The sequence below is a fragment of the Coregonus clupeaformis genome, unplaced genomic scaffold (assembly GCF_020615455.1).
Source record: "Coregonus clupeaformis isolate EN_2021a unplaced genomic scaffold, ASM2061545v1 scaf0224, whole genome shotgun sequence".
NCBI lineage: Eukaryota > Metazoa > Chordata > Actinopteri > Salmoniformes > Salmonidae > Coregonus > Coregonus clupeaformis.
This window is the reverse complement of record NW_025533679.1, coordinates 320,978-340,838: the sequence shown is the minus strand read 5'-3', so window position 1 is coordinate 340,838 and position 19,861 is coordinate 320,978. Positions and strand designations below refer to the sequence as shown.

The window sequence follows — 19,861 nt, the reverse complement described above, 5'->3', positions numbered from 1 at the left end:
ATAATTTACCATTATCAGAGAGTAGCTAATGCTTGCAAAACATTTTTATAATAATTTGGGATGAGATAATGTTTGTCAAGCCTGGCCCACTATCCTTCATTGGCAAACCACATATCCATCACCTTGTTTCATAAACCAACAGCCTATTTCACAGATTGATGAATGCCAACTACATTGAGTGTACACTACATTATGAAGAGATAATGCTGAACAATTAATCAACTGCTGTTAGCAATTGCAAATCACCCCAAATTTGAGCCTACAAGAGAATGGTGTCATTCGATGTCTTATAAATCGCATTGTGCATAATTATGACCACGAGAGCGTGGACAGACCAAGTTTAATTTTGGAGTGCTTTTTCGTACATCTTGGGCGGTGGTACTGAAAGCTGACGTGAGACGCGCAGCCCAGCCCCTTCTATAATTTGTAGGGGGAAATAGGGCGAGGGATTTGCGCGGAGCCATCCAGCGACTGAGGACGCATCAGGTGGAGACAGCAACTGCATTACGCACCAAGAATATGTAGAACAGTACACTCTGGACAGCTAACTTCAGACATATTGACAAAATGTTTCATAAAAAGTATCTTCACTTACATTGTATCGAAAAAGAATGAGGAACATTGCAACGAATTGAGATATAATATTGTGTGATGGCTGTATTCAAGAGACTCAAACAAATTATGCTTTTATTATCTGAATAGGAAAAAACATCTGTCAGCTACTGTCAAACGACCTAGGAAGACATATTAAGGCATTTGTGCGCCCTACACTTACATTTGAAAATAGTTCAGCACTAGAAAAAGTGATGAACTCGTCAGGTTTGGACAACCTAACCGAATTTGAAACATGGTATCTCAACAGAACGGATTTCGAGGAGGAAAATCTGAAACTTTTGTTCGGGATTGGCATGGACAATTTCATTACGCTTTTGGTTTTCGGACTCATCTTTACGCTTGGAGTGTTGGGAAACTCCATGGTGATCACTGTGCTGGCCCGTAGTAAACCCGGAAAACCACGGAGCACCACCAACATATTCATCCTCAACCTTAGCATCGCCGACCTGTCCTACCTGCTTTTCTGCATCCCTTTTCAGTCAACCATTTACATGATGCCGACATGGGTTCTGGGTGCCTTTATCTGCAAGTTCATTCATTATTTCTTCACCGTTTCCATGCTGGTCAGTATTTTCACCTTGTCCGCAATGTCGGTGGACCGCTACATTGCGATTGTTCACTCCAGAAAGTCGTCCTCCATCCGCGTGTCAAAACACGCTTTGATCGGAGTGGTGGTCATTTGGACACTCTCTTTGGCCATGGCAGCGCCAGTCGCGGTCATACACAACATATACCAGAGAGATGAGAATCACACATATTGCTGGGAAGTGTGGCCGGATCAAAACCAAAAGAAAGTCTATGTTGTGTGCACGTTTGTTTTTGGTTATGTATTGCCCCTGCTGCTAATTTCGTTCTGTTACGCAAAGGTAAGCAAGCAATCCTGATTTATTTATTATTGCATTGATAGATAATTGTATTGACAATTAGTTATGTCAATTTCTGAATTTGGGCACTCTAAAATGGGGACAACTAAGACATAAATTAGATAGCCTTTGAAATTACATTATTTCAATATAATGTCATTACATATTTGTTATAACATAGGCTTTAATTAATTGTTTGGTATGTCATCACACAATTGTTTATGCATTTTCAGGTTTTAAATCACCTGCACAAAAAACTCAGAAACATGTCCAAAAAGTCAGAGGCATCGAAAAAGAAGGTATGTAAAACCATTAATTACATTTGCATATTGACTGTTGATGGTGATCATTAGTGTATGGCGGACATCCCCACAAATGCAGTATGTTGGAGTATTACAGTCTCCCACACCAGTTGTCCAGCAGCAATAGTATGGGAACAGCACCGACAGTAGTTTAAAGCTACAGTCTGGGATTTAGAAAGCTGTGCAATGGTTATTTCAATTCTTGATATTTACCCAATGATTCTTGAAGATTATAACTTATACATGTCTCATGAGCTTACCACTATGACCCACTGTGTCTTTATCATAACCCAAAATATAAGGTTTTAGTACTTGTGTACAAACACCAAGAATGTAAAGATATAGTTAAAAATACGTTTTATCATCTTGGACTGTCAGTCCGTGCATTTAGAGAGCTGTCTATGATTTTGGGAGGGGTTACCTTTCTGAAGCCTCATATCTCAGCTCAGCTTTATGCCAAATAAGTGGCGGGGACCCTGTTTTGTTGTTTTTGACATTTTTACTTTAATAGTTTTGCTAGACATCTTGTCTAGAGCGCTAGGGAAGTGTTAAAACATACAATATCTTTGAAGCTATATAAGGCTTCTTCTACCCCTGTAGCCTAAAAATACAGTTTGGATAAGATGTTTTCAAAGATATAATCATGTCAAACATATCATGCAATGTTCAATGTGCAATGTCCAACCCCTCTTACTTTTCAATGCACTTTATGATGATGTTTATGATGATGTTGATGATCAATTTGGTTCAAGTCGTTGCACAATCTTAATGTGATTTGAGAAATCCCATGTTTAGTAATGTGCCATTTTCAGGGACATTGTGTATAGAAGCATAGAGCCAGAAGCGTCATGGCCAATATCAGATTTGTTCTGTTTAAAAAAATTAAATACAACTAATAATAATATATTTTTGGTTGATGTTTCTCTGTAATACTGCTAGCCACCTAGCAATTTTATGAAGTTGGCTTTAGCTGGCACAGATAGGTTCCCAATCTCTCAACCTCATAACTAGCTACCAAGAAGCCATTTCAGGATATCAATCAAGTTAGAGTAGCTAGCTTGTCTAACTATCTTAGCTGGCATGTCTTCTGGCAAGGTTGGTAGACTTTAGAAAAGCAAGCAATAACTACATGTACTGAATAAAACTCACATTCCTTTCAATCTTTTACACAGATTTTAGCAGAGAGAAGCATATTTAGTTTCTTTAAAAGAAGAACCACAGACAGCTCAAGAGGTATGCTTAGATATGCAGACAAATAGACATATTTTTGACAAAGAATTAATCATAATGATTATGGCTCTAGATTGTAGGAAAAAGCTGTTTCAGGTGTTTGAAAAATGTAAAAATCTCCAACTTCCGGACTTGCGGCCTAGCCCCCCTCCAGACAACCCCCTAGCCATCCTCACGTACTCTGTGCCAGCTCAGATTTTTTGGGGTGCATGACGCACCTGCATAGAGCTGCAACATATACCATGGAAGAACCAACATCCCTTTGCCAGTTTTCTAGGCAAAAATAATAGTCTAGCGAAGAAAAATAACTGATAAACTTAGTCAGTATTGTAAGTTGAATATAAGGCACTTGGTATCGGCAGTACATTCCATCTACAATGTCCCTGAAGCGCCTGTCAATTACCACACTTGAGTAAAGCAGCAGAGTGGGAAAGTGCAATCAAACTGGACTTTCAGCCATTACTCTTCCTGATGGCCATTTACCTGTCTGAGCCAACCCGCTGCTGCTGCTCGCCTGGCGCTGCGCTGACCATCTGTCAGGACTGTATCACACACCAACACATGGGCCTCAGAGATCTATATTTGTTCTAGCCAATATGCTCAAAATAAACGGTTCAGTAGTGTCCTCTGATTTTTTAATACATTGGCTCTTTAGTGTTGGCCTTTTACAATATGCCAACATACAGGTCCACATGCCTTGCACACAACTAAACAATAAAATAGTAATGATGGTCTGAACTAAGTGTTTACAAAAATGTATTCTCATTTTGTCACATCTAGACAGTGTAAATGTCATTCAATGAGTATAAACTCTGATTACTGAAATATCTGTCTATAGGAATATCTTGACTATAATCAGGTTTCCATCCAACCTTTTAATATGAGTAAAGTACATATCGGATAAAAAATGACACAACAGGCCTGATGGAAACAACTAATTTGTTGGTAAACTTTCCAAATGTCCACAAAACTAAATATGCTAGACAAGGTGGGATCTTTTTGTGTCTGTGAAATTAATTATGTGAGAAATGGCGGTGGAAACGCTTTTAATAATAACCATCATATCACGTAAACTTGGAGTCACATGATTACATGTTGTGTGGTCCTCCCACTACGACTTGGGAAAGCATGCAATTTATTAGGCTACAGATGAAATCAGTTATGATGAACTTCACAGGGTGGTGAAAGTGCAAGATGATGAGCTTGATGATCCTTTCCAATAAATACCAAGGTCTTATTCTGGTGACATGATGATCGATGCTTGGCTGCCATTTGACAAATAATAATAATAATAATAATCTCATCATGTAGGCTATACCCGCACTGTATAATAATAATAAATAATAATATGCCATTTAGCAGACGCTTTTATCCAAAGCGACTTACAGTCATGTGCGCATACATTTTTACGTATGGATGGTCCCGGGGATCGAACCCACTACCCTGGCGTTACAAGCGCCATGCTCTACCAATTGAGCTACAGAGGACCACGTATCTGCAAACTGTTGGCTAAGGCGCACATGCCAATACCAGAGTCGGCACTTTCACTATATAACTCCCCCAAAATTGTAACAAAACAATCAGTAAATGTGAAGATGTGATGGAAACCCATTTAACTTATATTGGAATTTAACTGCAAAAATTATTTGTATGTGTACTATGTCATCACGCACAGCCGCAATATGTCAATTTGATGTAAACACCTCTGGTGGAAGAATTTGCATATTGTTTTTATGCAGATTTTAGAATATTCTCATGAAAATATGTCGCCAATTGGATGGAAACCGATGCGCATGTCTGAGCCTTCAACCATCTCACCCAACCAGCCTAATTTATTTACAGTTGAAGCTTGTGGATACAATTATATGTGTCAAATTAGTAAAGTAAACTGAGGCTGTGTCCATAAGCAGATCAAGAGACAAGGTGTTCAATTAAAGGTATAATAAAATGTGTGTGTCTGTCTGTGTGTGTGTGTGTGTGTGTGTGTGTGTGTGTGCACATACAGTATATGTACACTGAGGGTACAAAACATTAAGAACACCTTCCTAATATTGAGTTGCACCTTTTGCCCTCAGAACAGCCTCAATTCATCGGGGCATGGACTCTAGAAGGTGTCGAAAGCGTTCCACAGGGATGCTGGCCCATGTTGACTCCAGTGCTTCCCACAGTTGTGTCAAGTTGGCTGGATGTCCTTTGGGTGGTGGACCACTCTTGATACACACGGGAAACTGTTGAGTGTGAAAAACAGCGTTGCAGTTCTTGACACAAACCGGTGCGCCTGGCACCTACTACCATACCCCGTTCAAAGGCACTTAAATCATTTGTCTTGCCTATGAATGGCACACGTACACAATCCATGTCTCAATTGTCTCAAGGCTTAAAAATCCTTCTTTAACCTGTCTGCTCCCCTTCATCTACACTGATTGAAGTGGATTTAACAAGTGACTTCAATAAGGGATCATAGCTTTCAACTGGATTCACCTGGTCAGTCTATGTCATGGAAAGAGCAGGTGTTCATAATGTTTTGTACACTCAGTGTATGTATGTATGTACGCATGTGTGTGTGTGTGCTCGCATATGTGTGTGCATGTGTGAGGAGTAGGAGGAGGCTGGCCTCGATCTCCAGCCATCAGTTCAGTAACTCCTCCAATGCTGTGAAACGGCGTGTCAGGAGCAGCTGGGAAAACAATGTTTACTATTGCCACTGTTATAAAACATCTCTACTTATCAGCCCTGGGTACACACAGAAAGAGGACAGGGTGTTTATAGACTGTCGTGTGTGGCATCCCAGTGAGCACAACAAAAATACGTATTTTTAACGTCTTTTCACCATCTTGTGCTCATAGGGATAGCTCTAAAGCTCCTGTAATCCTCCCTAATAGACTCTTTGTCCTTTACTTTGACAAGCGTATTGAGCAAATGTTATACTTTCAATCCACTCCTCAAAATAATCTTGACTATGTGTTTGGATTATTATAAAGGGAATCGTGACGTGAGAGCAATGGAGGCCAGATAAACCTGGATTTTTGTATCATGCACTTGGTTATAAATGTAATGTGTCATATCAATTCCAGTACTTCCTGACACTTCATAATAAACATACTTGAATAAATTAAATGTCAACAGACGATTGTTAGCGATTGCAGTCTTAAAAACACCTTTAGGCTGTTCTGCAAAAAAAGTTGTTCCCTGGAGTAGGTAATGGGTTTGTTTTTGATTGGCATGCCACTATGTTTTAATGAATTCCCTGCGTAGGAGGTGTGAGGCACAGTTAATTAGCTGATTTAACAGTTTTGGGGTATATGTGTGTGGGTATGTGTGTTTGTGTGTTTGTGTGTGTGGGCATGTGTGTGTGTGTGTGTGTGTGGGGGGGGTGGGGGGGGGATATACAGTGGGGAGAACAAGTATTTGATACACTGCCGATTTTGCAGGTTTTCCTACTTACAAAGCATGTAGAGGTCTGTAATTTTGTTCATAGGTACACTTCAACTGTGAGAGACGGAATCTAAAAACAAATCCAGAAAATCACATTGTATGATTTTTAAATAATTAATTTGCATTTTATTGCATGACATTAGTATTTGATCACCTACCAACCAGTAAGAATTCCGGCTCTCACAGACCTGTTAGTGTTTCTTTAAGAAGCCCTCCTGTTCTCCACTCATTACCTGTATTAACTGCACCTGTTTGAACTTGTTACCTGTATAAAAGACACCTGTCGACACACTCAATCAAACAGACTCCAACCTCTTCACAATGGCCAATACCAGAGAGCTGTGTAAGGACATCAGGGATACAATTGTAGACCTGCACAAGACTGGGATGGGCTACAGGACAATAGGCAAGCAGCTTGGTGAGAAGGCAACAACTGTTGGCACAATTATTAGAAAATGGAAGAAGTTCAAGATGACGGTCAATCACCCTCGGTCTGGGGCTCCATGCAAGATCTCACCTCGTGGGGCATCAATGATCATGAGGAAGGTGAGGGATCAGGCCAGAACTACACGGCAGGACCTGGTCAATGACCTGAAGAGAGCTGGGACCACAGTTTCAAAGAAAACCATTAGTAACACACTACGCCGTCATGGATTAAAATCCTGCAGCGCACGCAAGGTCCCCCTGCTCAAGCCAGCGCATTTCCAGGCCCGTCTGAAGTTTGCCAATGACCATCTGGATGATACAGAGGAGGAATGGGAGAAGGTCATGTGGTCTGATGAGAGAAAAATAGAGCTTTTTGGTCTAAACTCCACTCGCCGTGTTTGGAGGAAGAAGAAGGATGAGTACAACCCCAAGAACACCATCCCAACCGTGAAGCATGGAGGTGGAAACATCATTCTTTGGGGATGCTTTTCTGCAAAGGGGACAGGACGACTGCACCGTATTGAGGGGAGGATGGATGGGGCCATGTATCGCGAGATCTTGGCCAACAACCTCCTTCCCTCAGTAAGAGCATTGAAGATGGGACGTGGCTGGGTCTTCCAGCATGACAACGACCCGAAACACACAGCCAGGGCAACTAAGGTGTGGCTCCGTAAGAAGCATCTCAAGGTCCTGGAGTGGCCTAGCCAGTCTCCAGACCTGAACCCAATAGAAAATCTTTGGATGGAGCTGAAAGTCTGTATTGCCCAGCGACAGCCCCGAAACCTTAAGGATCTGGAGAAGGTCTGTATGGAGGAGTGGGTCAAAATCCCTGTTGCAGTGTGTGCAAACCTGGTCAAGGATGTTCCGGATGACTATGTGATCAAGCTCTCTGTAGCCAATGTGAGTAAGACTTTTAAGCAGGTCAACATTCACAAGGCCGCAGGGCCAGACGGATTACCAGGACGTGTACTCTGAGCATGCGCTGACCAACTGGCAAGTGTCTTCACTGACATTTTCAACATGTCCCTGACTGAGTCTCTAATACCAACATGTTTCAAGCAGACCACCATTGTCCCTGTGCCCAAGAACACTAAGATAACCTGCCTAAACGACTACCGACCCGTAGAACTCACGTCTGTAGCCATGAAGTGCTTTGAAAGGCTGGTCATGGCTGACATCAACACCATTATCCCAGAAACCCTAGACCCACTCCAATTTGCATACCGCACCAACAGATCCACAGATGATGCAATCTCTATTGCACTCCACACTGCCCTTTCCCACCTGGACAAGAGGAACACCTACGTGAGAATGCTATTCATTGACCACAGGTCAGCGTTCAACACCATAGTGCCCTCAAAGCTCATCAATAAGCTAAGGACCCTGGGACTAAACACCTCCCTCTGCAACTGGATCCTGGACTTTCTGACGGGCTGCCCCCAGGTGGTAAGGGTAGGTAACACATCTGCCACGCTGATCCTCAACACAGGGGCCCCTCAGGGGTGCGTGCTCAGTCCCCTCCTGTACTCCCTGTTCACCCATGACTGCATAGCCAGGCACGACTCCAACACCATCATTAAGTTTGCCGATGACACAACAGTGGTAGGCCTGATCACCGACAATTATGAGACAGCCTATAGGGAGGAGGTCAGAGACCTGGCCGTGTGGTGCCAGGATAACAACCTCTCCCTCAACGTGATCAAGACAAAGGAGATGATTGTGGATTACAGGGAAAAAAAAGAGGACTGAGCACGCCCCCATTCTCATCGACGAGGCTGTAGTGGAACAGATTGAGAGCTTCAAGTTCCTTGGTGTCCACATCACCAACAAACTATCATGGTCCAAACACACCAAGACAGTTGTGAAGAGGGCACAACAAAGCCTATTCCCCCTCAGGAGACTGAAAAGATGTGTCCTCAGATCCTCAAAAAGTTATACAGCTGCACCATCGAGAGCATCCTGACTGGTTGCATCACCGCCTGGTATGGTAACTGCTCGGCCTCCGACCGCAAGGCACTACAGAGGGTAGTGCGTACGGCCCAGTACATCACTGGGGCCAAGCTTCCTGCCTTCCAGGACCTGTATACCAGGCAGTGTCACCCTAGTCAGCCACCCTAGTCATAGACTGTTCTCTCTGCTACCGCACGGTAAGTGGTACCGGAGCGCCAAGTCTAGGTCCAAAAGGCTTCTTAACAGCTTCTACCCCCAAGCCATAAGACTCCTGAACAGCTAATCATGGCTACCCGGACTATTTGCATTGCCCCCCCACCCCACCCCAACCCCCTCTTTTACGCTGCTGCTACTCTGTTTATTATTTATGCATAGTCACTTTAACTCTACCCAAATGTACATATTACCTCAATTACCTCGACTAACCGATGCCCCCGCACATTGACTCTGTACCGGTACCCCCAGTATATAACCTCCCTACTGTTATTTTATTTTACTGCTGCTCTTGAATTATTTGCTATTTTCATTTTTTTCTTAAACTGCATTGTTGGTTAAGGGCTTGTAAGTAAGCATTTCACTGTAATGTCTACACCTGTTGTATTCGGCCCATGTGGCAAATACAATTTGATTTGATTTGATTTGAATGATTGGGAGTTCAGTGTACAGTCAGTTCTGCTAGTCTTCAAAGGAGACCTGGGAACAGGTGAACGGGAGGTTTTTTATGTGGCTGTGCCTTTTGTAACAATGTTGTTGATGTTGATTTTGGGCTGGTTGTAGTGCTGAATTGTAGGTGTTTGAGCTGGACCTATGTACATTTTCATGATGCCACCGTGCTTACTGAAAACTTCACTTCATTCATTACTTAGCTAATCCTCTCCCTCTCTGTCTGCATGTCTGATCTCTCTTTCGTTCTGTCTGTCTCCCTATAGGTCTTTAACCATATATCTTTCTCCCTGCCTCACTCCTCTCTCTGTGTCCTGCATCTCCCTCTCTCCTTCCCTCCCTCCTTTTTCACGGCATCGTCTCCCAGTTTCCTGGAAAAGCTCCAAATGCTACCCTGTTAGTGGTGCTCGGGGACCGCTGTGGCAGGCAGGCACTCGAGCCTCCCTTTTACCCAAATAGCAGCGGAAAGCAAGCAGACACATTTGTAAACATCTCCAGCCCAGCCCCAATGCCTTCTTAGTATGTTCCCGCTCTTTAATATATCTCCCATGTTGCGTGCTAATTATTTAACACAGCTGTAAATCAAATCTGCAAGCCAGGAATGCAGGGGAAAGGCAGTGCAGGCCAGCAAGCATGAAATTGGCCTTTCAGCTGACAGGTGCCACCTTTAACTCTGCTAGTTTTGGCAAAAGACATGAGAACATCCCAGATTCTACTGAAAGACAATCTCATAAAGGGACATGTCACATGTTTAGTGGATGCACACAGTTATAACAAATAGACAATGTATTGACATTAAAAGATAAGTTCAGAAGTCAAATTAATTTTTTTCTAAGAAAACTGTAGTGGACAAATGCCACCCTTCATACTTGGATACCTCTTACCCTGTGCCCCCCCTCCCTCCCTCCCTCTCTCTCTCTTCCCCCAATAGACTGCCCAGACGGTTCTTGTAGTGGTGGTGGTGTTCTGCCTGTCATGGCTCCCCCATCATGTGGTCCACCTGTGGGTGGAGTTCGGCAACTTCCCTCTGACCCAGTGGTCCTTCTTGTTCCGGGTGGCGGCCCACTGCCTGGCCTACAGCAATTCCTCCGTCAACCCTGTCATCTACGCCTTCCTCTCTGAGAACTTCAGGAAGGCCTACAAGCAGGTGTTCAGGTGTCAGATTAACAACTCCCCTCTCAACGAACTCAAGGAGTTACGCAGCAAGGTGGACAACACACCGCCCTCCACCAACTGCACCAACGTCTGATTGAAGGTCACTGAGAGCCAGCTCAACTACGGCCATGATGATTGGTTGTTTTCGAGGGTCCTTCTGAGACATATAATGCTATGAGGTTCCATGTTTCTGTTCAGATATTGTTGGGGATGGGATAGCATGGGCTATGGACAGACAATATGAAGACAACTGGATATTAGTTCAAGCTACACAGTTCCACATCAGCGCTGTTCCATCACCAGAATAACGCCACGCCAGACGATGTGCCATACTGGACATCCTATCATATGTATAGTGAGCATCTCTCTTTCTTTGTCTTTCTCTCTTGCTCCCTATCTCATCTATCTTGTTTTCTCTCTCTCTTTCTCTCTGTCATGATCACAGTAAGATTGCTGAATCTGACTCTCAAGGAAAGGAAAGAATGTGGACTTTGATATTTCTGATCGTCTTATTATGCATCAAAACTGTGAATGTTTGGTAATTTGCCTTCTTATATGTGCATGTATTTTGTGCATGTGCATATTGTTGGTCCTTCTTGATGCTGTATTTCTGCTCTCATAAGTAGCTATTGAAATGAACGTCTATAAAATAGCTTCACTCTACACATTAAAGCCTGTGGTTACTGCTGTATATGTTACATGGTAGCCTACCATGGAGTAGTTTTGAATAGGTAAAACATATTAGCTATTGCTCTATTAGATATTGCCAAGAAAAAAAAAAATGTACACAGTGTAATTTTCTCTTTAAAGTTGAATGTTTTTTGAAGAGAAAGCATTTTGTTGTTTGAATGTAATGGCTGATTCTCTTGTTGCGAGTTGCCAATGTGTATACAAGCGAAATGTTGTCCGTATAACTTAAACCTGTCTTGCCATCTGTAATAGAGACCTTTTAGTGGAAAAAAACACAAGTTGGGATTTTTATTAACGATATTGTATAAGCTATTTAAAAATACTCTAATGTGTACTCAATATAAGCCTACTTTATCTTATTTATTTAATTGGTGTATGATATGGGAAGCTTAAGTCCATGTTTTCTGGCATATTGTTTTGTCATGACATTGGCTTGTACATTAAAGCTTGTACAGGTACAGTTTGTGGTTTTATCTTAGTGCTGGATCACTGAGCAACCTTGCTTCAAAGGCATTGTGTGGGATCTCGTTACCCTCTGACCTCCATTTCCCCCCCATCATTTCAGAGAAAACTAAAGAAAAATCTTCAAAGATCAGAGTGTCAAGTTGTTGTTTGTCTGTGGTAACCACTTACAATCAGAAGTAAACAGAAAAAAACATAATTATTTTCTTAAAAGTATATCCTGCTCCCTTTCACAGCTAATACCACATCCACGTTTGATAGTTTAGTATACGTGAGAGAGATTTGAAAAAGTCACTTCTTCTCATTTTATGTGTCGAAAGCTAGCTAATACTCTTTAAATATTTACATATTTTGTTTGGTTAACATAAGCCAATCAGGGATTGTCTACTCTAGATAGAGAGCAAGAATGATTACAGTAAAAACCAAAAAACAAGAGACAGCACTTTGGTTATTTCTATCCATGGTATAGGACAAAACTATCTCATACGGATTTGTATATATTTGAGTACTGCCATGGGACGCTCACTTCGTGTTCATTGTACGGTGTGTGGCTATCGCCATAGCGAGGCGCTGTTGCACACTCTTACTTAGCAAATAATAATAATAAGCCATTTAGCAGACGCTTTTATCCAAAGCGACTTACAGTCATGCGTGCATACATTTTTTGTGTATGGGTGGTCCCGGGGATCGAACCCACTACCTTGGCGTTACAAGCGCCGTGCTCTACCAGCTGAGCTACAGAGGACCACCAAATGTCAGTAATGAACATCTAGAATAGGTTTAGGCATGCTATTAAGTGGTTAGGGTAAGTGTTAGGATTGGATGCATACATGCATGGATTGGAAACTGCTGCTACTCACAGATTACAAATCCTGCAATTTACGTTCCCCACAACCCCCAACCAACTACCTTGCAAAGCATTTCCTGTCATAACTCTTGTCAAGTTTTCACTCACCACCACATAAGGGCGTCAGCAAATTTACAATTACACTCAAACTCAGCAGTTATGCACAAATCTGTTATGAGATGGGGCTGGAACTACAATTTTTTTTCTTTCATTTTGTATTTATGGATTAATGCAACCCAGAGACTATCAAGTGATAATCATGTTAAATTATTCCTTTTAATCACTCATTACTCGTTATCAGTGTGTTTAATATTAATTAAAACTCTCTTGTTTGTCACAAGCCGGGCTAGAACTCCGGTCTCAAATGTGTAGAGCTGGGGGTACTACCCCTTGCCACAGAGGAGATGTTGTAGGACCCAAATGAAACACCCCAGGCAAAACTCCAGGTAAGTAGATTTAATGTTCAAAACAGGAGGCAAAACAAAACAACTCCCCGAGGGGAGAAAAACAAACAAAAGATAACTTCGAATAACTTACTAGGACTGATACGGTGGGACAAAGCAGGAGACACATAGACAGGACGCAATAACCAAGTGAGAAACAAGGGGAAAACACACAGCTAAAATACTCAAGGGGAAACAAGGCACAGGTGACATAGATAAGCTAATTAGGACACATGAGGAAAAACTAAGGCAAAGGGGAACACAGCTGACCTCTAGAGGCCAGGAGACAAACAGGGGAAGCAGGAAGCTGACATTGTTGAATTAAGACTCTTGATGATTCTTTCAATTCCCCACAATTAGTTTCTGCTCCAGAACACTGTGTTTGAATCAAATATATACTTTCTGGAACATATTAATGGAGTACTTTCTACACTTCTACAAATATCTATCTGTATTTCAATTTCTAAAATGTTTGGCAAACTGTAGAAACGTTGAGTTTCTTTGTGGCATATTACAAAAAATTAGACTTTTATAATTTGCCAATGCAGTGCTTATACATGTTGATATCACATTAAACTGTTGATCATTTTGTGGCCAGCAATATGTTTCCTCATGAAAGACTCACTGATTTAATTAGTTGGCTTTTTTTCCTACTATGAACATACAATATAGAGTATATTGTGATGAAGGTAGATGTTATGGGATTTGACCATGGACCAGGCGATTTGTAGTTCACTTCCATTCCCTCAATCAAGTCCTCATTTCCATTGAGGTAACAGTACTATTTCATGTCCACCAACCAGCTGGCCCATGAGAGAAGAATCCATTTCCTGAAAGTGGCATTTGGCTCATTACTAAACATTTGTGCTGAATTGGACTGTTTCGCCCAGGCAATGGACCACTGGCATCGCTCAGAATAGATTGGTTTACAAGGCATGGAATACAAAATGTGCCTAGCTTTTTGCACTATAAAGCAACAAATCATCAGACACATCATCCAGTGCCACCCAGTTCTGTAGGAATACATGTCTCACATCAGAAAGCATAAATATGTAGTACTTAAAAATAGCTTTTTTAAAACAACCAGGTTTTAGTAAACACACTTGGAGCACAGCACATACATAATACATTAAACATGAAAACGAAGCATAGCCCTCCAATAATGTGGAGATGAAGTGAATTCCAGAACCAATTTATCTTGAGAACTTTTTGTTGTGAATTATTTTGTGGATAGCATGCTCCCATCAGGACAATAAACACCACTAGGTCCCATCCAAATATCAACTTTATCCTTACTCACAATCTTCTTGGCTAGCTATTTTACTACTTTATTTTCTGGGTCACCATGCTCCCCCAAGAGGATAATAAATAACACTGTCCCCTACAGATGTAGGATCTTAATTTGACCGGTATTTTCACAGCAAAATAATCCTGCAGCAACAGGATTTGAACTTTTAGTCCATAATGTTACTTGATCAGTGGTTAGGCTATTAGCTGGCCAAAATTAGGCTACATGAAAAGTGCAATACTGTTTATATAACCGTGTGCTAGTGTAAATCACGAAGCTCCTATTTCCCAAACTCCTATTTGCCATATCTTAAATTTAAGCCTACTAGAAAGTGTTTCTTCAGGCCTGTGTCAATGGTTGCTGAAGGTGGGTGTGGTGTATGAATCAGGCGCAGGACGCAGAGGCTCAGTCCAAAAGACTTTAGTGCAATATTTACTAAAAGAAATAAGCACAATAAGCCCGAAGGCGAATACACGGCGCACACAGGCGTCAAACAAACGGCGCACAAACATGTGCCAAAAAGAACCACTCCAAAACACTGGAGGGAAAATAAGTAGCTCCAACACGAAACAGAAGCGCAATCACACACAAAGACAAACACAACCAACGAGAACTAAATAGGACACTAACGAGGACTAACAAGACACAGGTGTACAACATCAAGACAAAACCAAACGAACATGAAACATAGATCGGTGGCAGCTAGTACTCCGGGGAGGACGACCGCCGAAGCCTGCCCGAACCAGGAGGAGGAGCAGCCTCGGCCGAAACCGTGACAGTACCCCCCCCTTGACGCGCGGCTCCAGCCGTGCGCCGACCCCGGCCTCGGGGACGGCCAGGAGGACGCGGAGCAGGGCGCGCGGGATGGTCCCGGTGGAACTCCGACAGGAGAGATGGGTCTAGGATGTCCCTCCGCGGCACCCAGCACCGCTCCTCCGGGCCGTACCCCTCCCACTCCACGAGATACTGGAGACCCCCCATCCGGCGTCTGGAGTCCAAGATGGACCGAACGGTGTACGCCGGAGCCCCCTCGATGTCCAGTGGGGGCAGAGGAGTCTCTCCTATCTCATGGTCCTGGAGTGGACCAGCTACCACCGGCCTGAGAAGAGACACATGGAACGAGGGGTTAATATTCTTATACTCAACAGGTAGATGTAACCTATAACACACCTCGTTCAATCTTCTCAGGACTTTAAAGGGCCCCACAAACCGCCGACCCAGCTTCCGGCAGGGCAGGCGGAGGGGTAGGTTTCTCGTAGAGAGCCAGACTCGATCTCCGGGTGCGTACACCGGCCCCTCACTGCGGTGGAGATCGGCGCTCGCCTTGTGACGAAGGGACGGCCCGCTGCAGGTGGACGTGGGCAGCGTTCCACGTCTCTTCCGAGCGCCTCATCCAATCATCCACCGCAGGGGCCTCGATCTGGCTCTGCTGCCACGGTGCCAGAACCGGCTGGTAACCTAATACACATTGGAAGGGGGGTTAGGTTGGTAGAGGAGTGGCGGAGAGAGTTCTGGGCCATCTCGGCCCAGGGAAGGTACCTTGACCACTCCTCAGGCCGGTCCTGGCAATACGACCTCAGAAACCTACCCACATCCTGGTTGACACGTTCTACCTGCCCGTTACTCTCCGGGTGGTACCCTGAGGTAAGGCTAACCGAGACACCCAAACGCTCCATGAACGCTCTCCAAACACGGGAGGTAAACTGGGGGCCTCGATCAGACACTATATCCTCGGGCACCCCGTAATGCCGGAAGACGTGGGTAAATAGGGCCTCAGCGGTCTGTAGGGCAGTAGGAAGACCCGACATAGGGAGAAGACGACAGGCCTTAGAGAACCGGTCCACAACGACCAGGATGGTGGTATTCCCCTGAGAGAGGGGAAGGTCTGTCACAAAATCCACCGAGAGGTGGGACCATGGTCGTTGTGGAACGGGCAGGGGTTGTAACTTACCCCTGGGCAGATGTCGGGGCGCCTTACACTGGGCGCACACCGAGCATGAGGAGACATAAACCCTCACATCCCTAGCCAAAGTAGGCCACCAGTATTTAGTGCTAAGGCAATGCACTGTCCGGCCAATACCCGGATGTCCAGAGGAGGGGGACTTGTGAGCCCAGTAAATGAGTCGATCCCGAATCTCGAGCGGAACGTACTTCCGACCCTCAGGACACTGTGGAGGGCTGGGGTCGGTACGCAACGCTCGCTCGATTTCGGCATCGACCTCCCATACCACCGGTGCCACAAGGCAAGACTCCGGTAGTATGGGAGTAGGCTCAACGGACCTCTCCTCCGTGTCATACCGCCGGGACAGCGCATCTGCCTTACCATTCTGGGACCCAGGGATGTACGTGATTTTAAATACGAACCTGGTGAGAAACATACTCCATCGAGCCTGGCGAGGGTTCAGTCTCCTCGCTGCCCGGATGTACTCCAGGTTCCGATGGTCAGTCAAAATGAGGAAAGGGTGTTGAGCCCCCTCAAGCCAATGCCTCCACACCTTAAGGGCTTGAACTACAGCTAACAGCTCCCTGTCCCCAACGTCATAGTTACGCTCCGCCGGGCTGAGCTTTTAGAATAAAAAGCACAGGGGCGGAGTTTAGGTGGCGTGCCAGACCGTTGAGAGAGAACGGCCCCTATACCTGCCTCAGACGCGTCCACCTCAACCTGAAAGGGTATGCGGGATCCGGATGCGCCAGCACCGGAGCCGACGTAAACAGGTCCTTCAGTCTCCCAAAGGCCCTGTCCGCATCAGCTGACCACTGCAGACGCACCGACCCCCCTTTCAGAAGGGACGTGATGGGAGCTGCCACCTGTCCAAAACCCCCGGATAAACCTCCGGTAGTAATTCGCAAAGCCCAAGAACTGCTGCACCTCTTTTACAGTAGTTGGGGTTTGCCAATTACGCACAGCGGACACACGATCCACCTCCATTCTCACCCCTGACGCGGACAACCGATAACCCAAAAAGGAGACCGACTCCTGGAAAAACAGACATTACTCTGCCTTGACATATAGGTCGTGCTCCAACAGCCTCCTCAATACACGACGCACCAGGGTTACATGCTCGGCTCGGGTAGACGAGTACACCAGAATATCATCAATATACACGACCCCCCCCTGGCCCTGCATATCCCGGAAAATGTCATCTACGAAGGATTGGAAGACTGATGGAGCATTCATCAACCCAAATGGCATGACCAGATACTCGAAATGACCTGACGTGGTACTAAACGCTGTCTTCCATTCGTCGCCCTCCCTTATGCGCACCAAGTTATACGCGCTCCTGAGATCCAATTTTGTGAAAAACCGCGCTCCATGCAATGACTCCGTCATGGTCGCAATCAGAGGGAGTGGATAACTGTATTTCACAGTAATCTGATTGAGACCACGGTAATCAATGCACGGGCGCAACCCTCCATCTTTCTTCTTCACAAAAAAGAAGCTCGAGGAGGCGGGAGAAGTGGAGGGCCGAATGTATCCCTGTCTCAAAGATTCGGCTATGTAAGTCTCCATAGCTTTTCTCTCCTCTTGAGACAAAGGATACACATGGCTCCGTGGGAGCGCTGCTCCTGCCTGGAGATCAATCGCACAATCCCCCTGTCTATGAGGAGGCAACTGTGTCGCCCTAGTTTTACTAAACACGAGAGCTAAATCCCCATATTCAGGCGGAATGTGCAGTGCGGGCACTTGGTTTGGACTTTCCACCGAAGTCGCCCCCACGGAAACACCCAGACATCGCCCCTCGCACTGAGCAGACCACCCATCGAGAGCCCTCTGTTGCCACGAAATAGCAGGGTTATGGGTGCTTAACCAGGGAATTCCCAGCACCACCGGGTACGCCGGAGAGTCGATCAGATACAGCTGTATAGTCTCTTCATGACCCCCCTGCGCACACATCCTAAGTGGAGTGGCGCTGTGATCTCCCTAATCAGCCCCGACCCCAACGGGCGGCTATCTAAGGCATGAACGGGAAAAGGGTTTTCAACAGGTAGGAGAGGGATCCCTAAATCTAAACAAAACCTCCGATCAACAAAATTCCCAGCTGCGCCTGAATCTACTAGCGCCTTATGCTGGGAATGAGGTGCAACCTGTGGAAAACAAACAGGTATACAAAAGTGCGCAACAGAAAGCTCTGGGTAAGTGGGACGTCTACTCACCTGGGAGGCCCCCAGTGCGTGGCCTGTTGTCTTCTCCCCGGAGAACCCTCCCCAGCACCTGGCCGCAGTGTGCCCTCCACGACCGCACTTGGTGCAGGAGACAGGCCCCCTCGGGCTCCTCCTCCTCCTTTCTCTAGCGCCGGCACCCCCGAGCTCCATAGGGCTCGGCTCGGAGGTGCCGGAGGGCGGAATGGAAAGACCCCCCTCGGGACGTCCACGGGTGGCCAGCAGGGTGTCCAGACGGATGGACATATCGACCAACTGGTCGAAGGTAAGATGGGTATCCCTGCAGGCCAACTCACGTTGAACGTCCTCCCGTAAGCTATATCGAAAATGGTCGATGAGGGCCCGTTCATTCCACCCTGCGTCCGCCGCTAGAGTCCGGAACTCTAAAGCAAACGCCTGTGTGCTCCTCCTCCCCTGTCTCAGGTGGACTAGACGCTCCCCCGCCGCTTTGCCCTCAGGTGGATGGTCGAACACGGCCTTGAAGCGACGGGAGAACTCGGCGTAGGAGATGGTGTTGGCGTCCATCTTCCTCCACTCGGCGTTAGCCCACTCCAACGCCTTGCCCGTGAGACAGGAGATGAGGGCGGAAACGCTCGTGTCCCGAGGGCACCGGGTGTACAGTGGCCAGGTAGAGCTCCACCTGCAGGAGGAACCCCTGACACCCGGCAGCTGTTCCGTCATACGCCCTCGGGAGCGAGAGCCGAATCCCCCTGGGTTCCGAACCTGGGACTGGTGGACCGGCCGATGGGGTGGGCAGGGTAGGTGGAGGTGTGGGTACCCTGCTGGCCTCCCATCGGTGCAAGGTGTTGATTACGTCCTGTAGAGCGGTCCCCAGTCGTCTTATCTGGTCCTCTTGCCCACGGATATGCTCCTCGAGCGACTCAGGCGTAACTGCCGATCCTGCTGATTCCATTATGGTGTGTGATTCTGTCAATGGGTGCTGAAGGTGGGTGTGGTGTATGAATCAGGCGCAGGACGCAGCGGCTCAGTCCAAAAGACTTTAGTGCAATATTTACTAAAAGAAATAAGCACAATAAGCCCGAAGGCGAATACACGGCGCACACAGGCGTCAAACAAACGGCGCACAAACATGTGCCAAAAAGAACCACTCCAAAACACTGGAGGGAAAATAAGTAGCTCCAACACGAAACAGAAGCGCAATCACACACAAAGACAAACACAACCAACGAGAACTAAATAGGACACTAACGAGGACTAACAAGACACAGGTGTACAACATCAAGACAAAACCAAACGAACATGAAACATAGATCGGTGGCAGCTAGTACTCCGGGGACGACGACCGCCGAAGCCTGCCCGAACCAGGAGGA

At 45.6% G+C, this 19,861-nt stretch overlaps 1 protein-coding gene across 1 annotated transcript; it reads left to right on the top strand.

Annotated features, from left to right (window-relative positions):
* The first annotated feature begins 471 nt into the window (after positions 1 to 471).
* LOC121558165 (galanin receptor type 1-like) lies at positions 472 to 12,424 on the top strand. The gene is made up of 3 exons (XM_041871636.2): positions 472 to 1,481; positions 1,712 to 1,777; positions 10,416 to 12,424. Exons 1-3 carry the CDS (start codon positions 807 to 809, stop codon positions 10,731 to 10,733), a joined length of 1,059 nt encoding a protein of 352 aa, XP_041727570.2. The 5' UTR covers positions 472 to 806; the 3' UTR covers positions 10,734 to 12,424.
* The last annotated feature ends 7,437 nt before the right edge of the window (positions 12,425 to 19,861 follow it).

What these genes read in the sequence shown, in the direction of transcription:
- LOC121558165 (XM_041871636.2), top strand. Translation starts at nt 807, where the DNA reads ATGAACTCGTCAGGTTTGGACAACCTAACCGAATTTGAAACATGGTAT. An exon ending in TTTCGTTCTGTTACGCAAAG is followed by an intron (nt 1,482 to 1,711) that starts GTAAGCAAGCAA and finishes ATGCATTTTCAG; the next exon opens with GTTTTAAATCACCTGCACAA. An exon ending in CAGAGGCATCGAAAAAGAAG is followed by an intron (nt 1,778 to 10,415) that starts GTATGTAAAACC and finishes TTCCCCCAATAG; the next exon opens with ACTGCCCAGACGGTTCTTGT.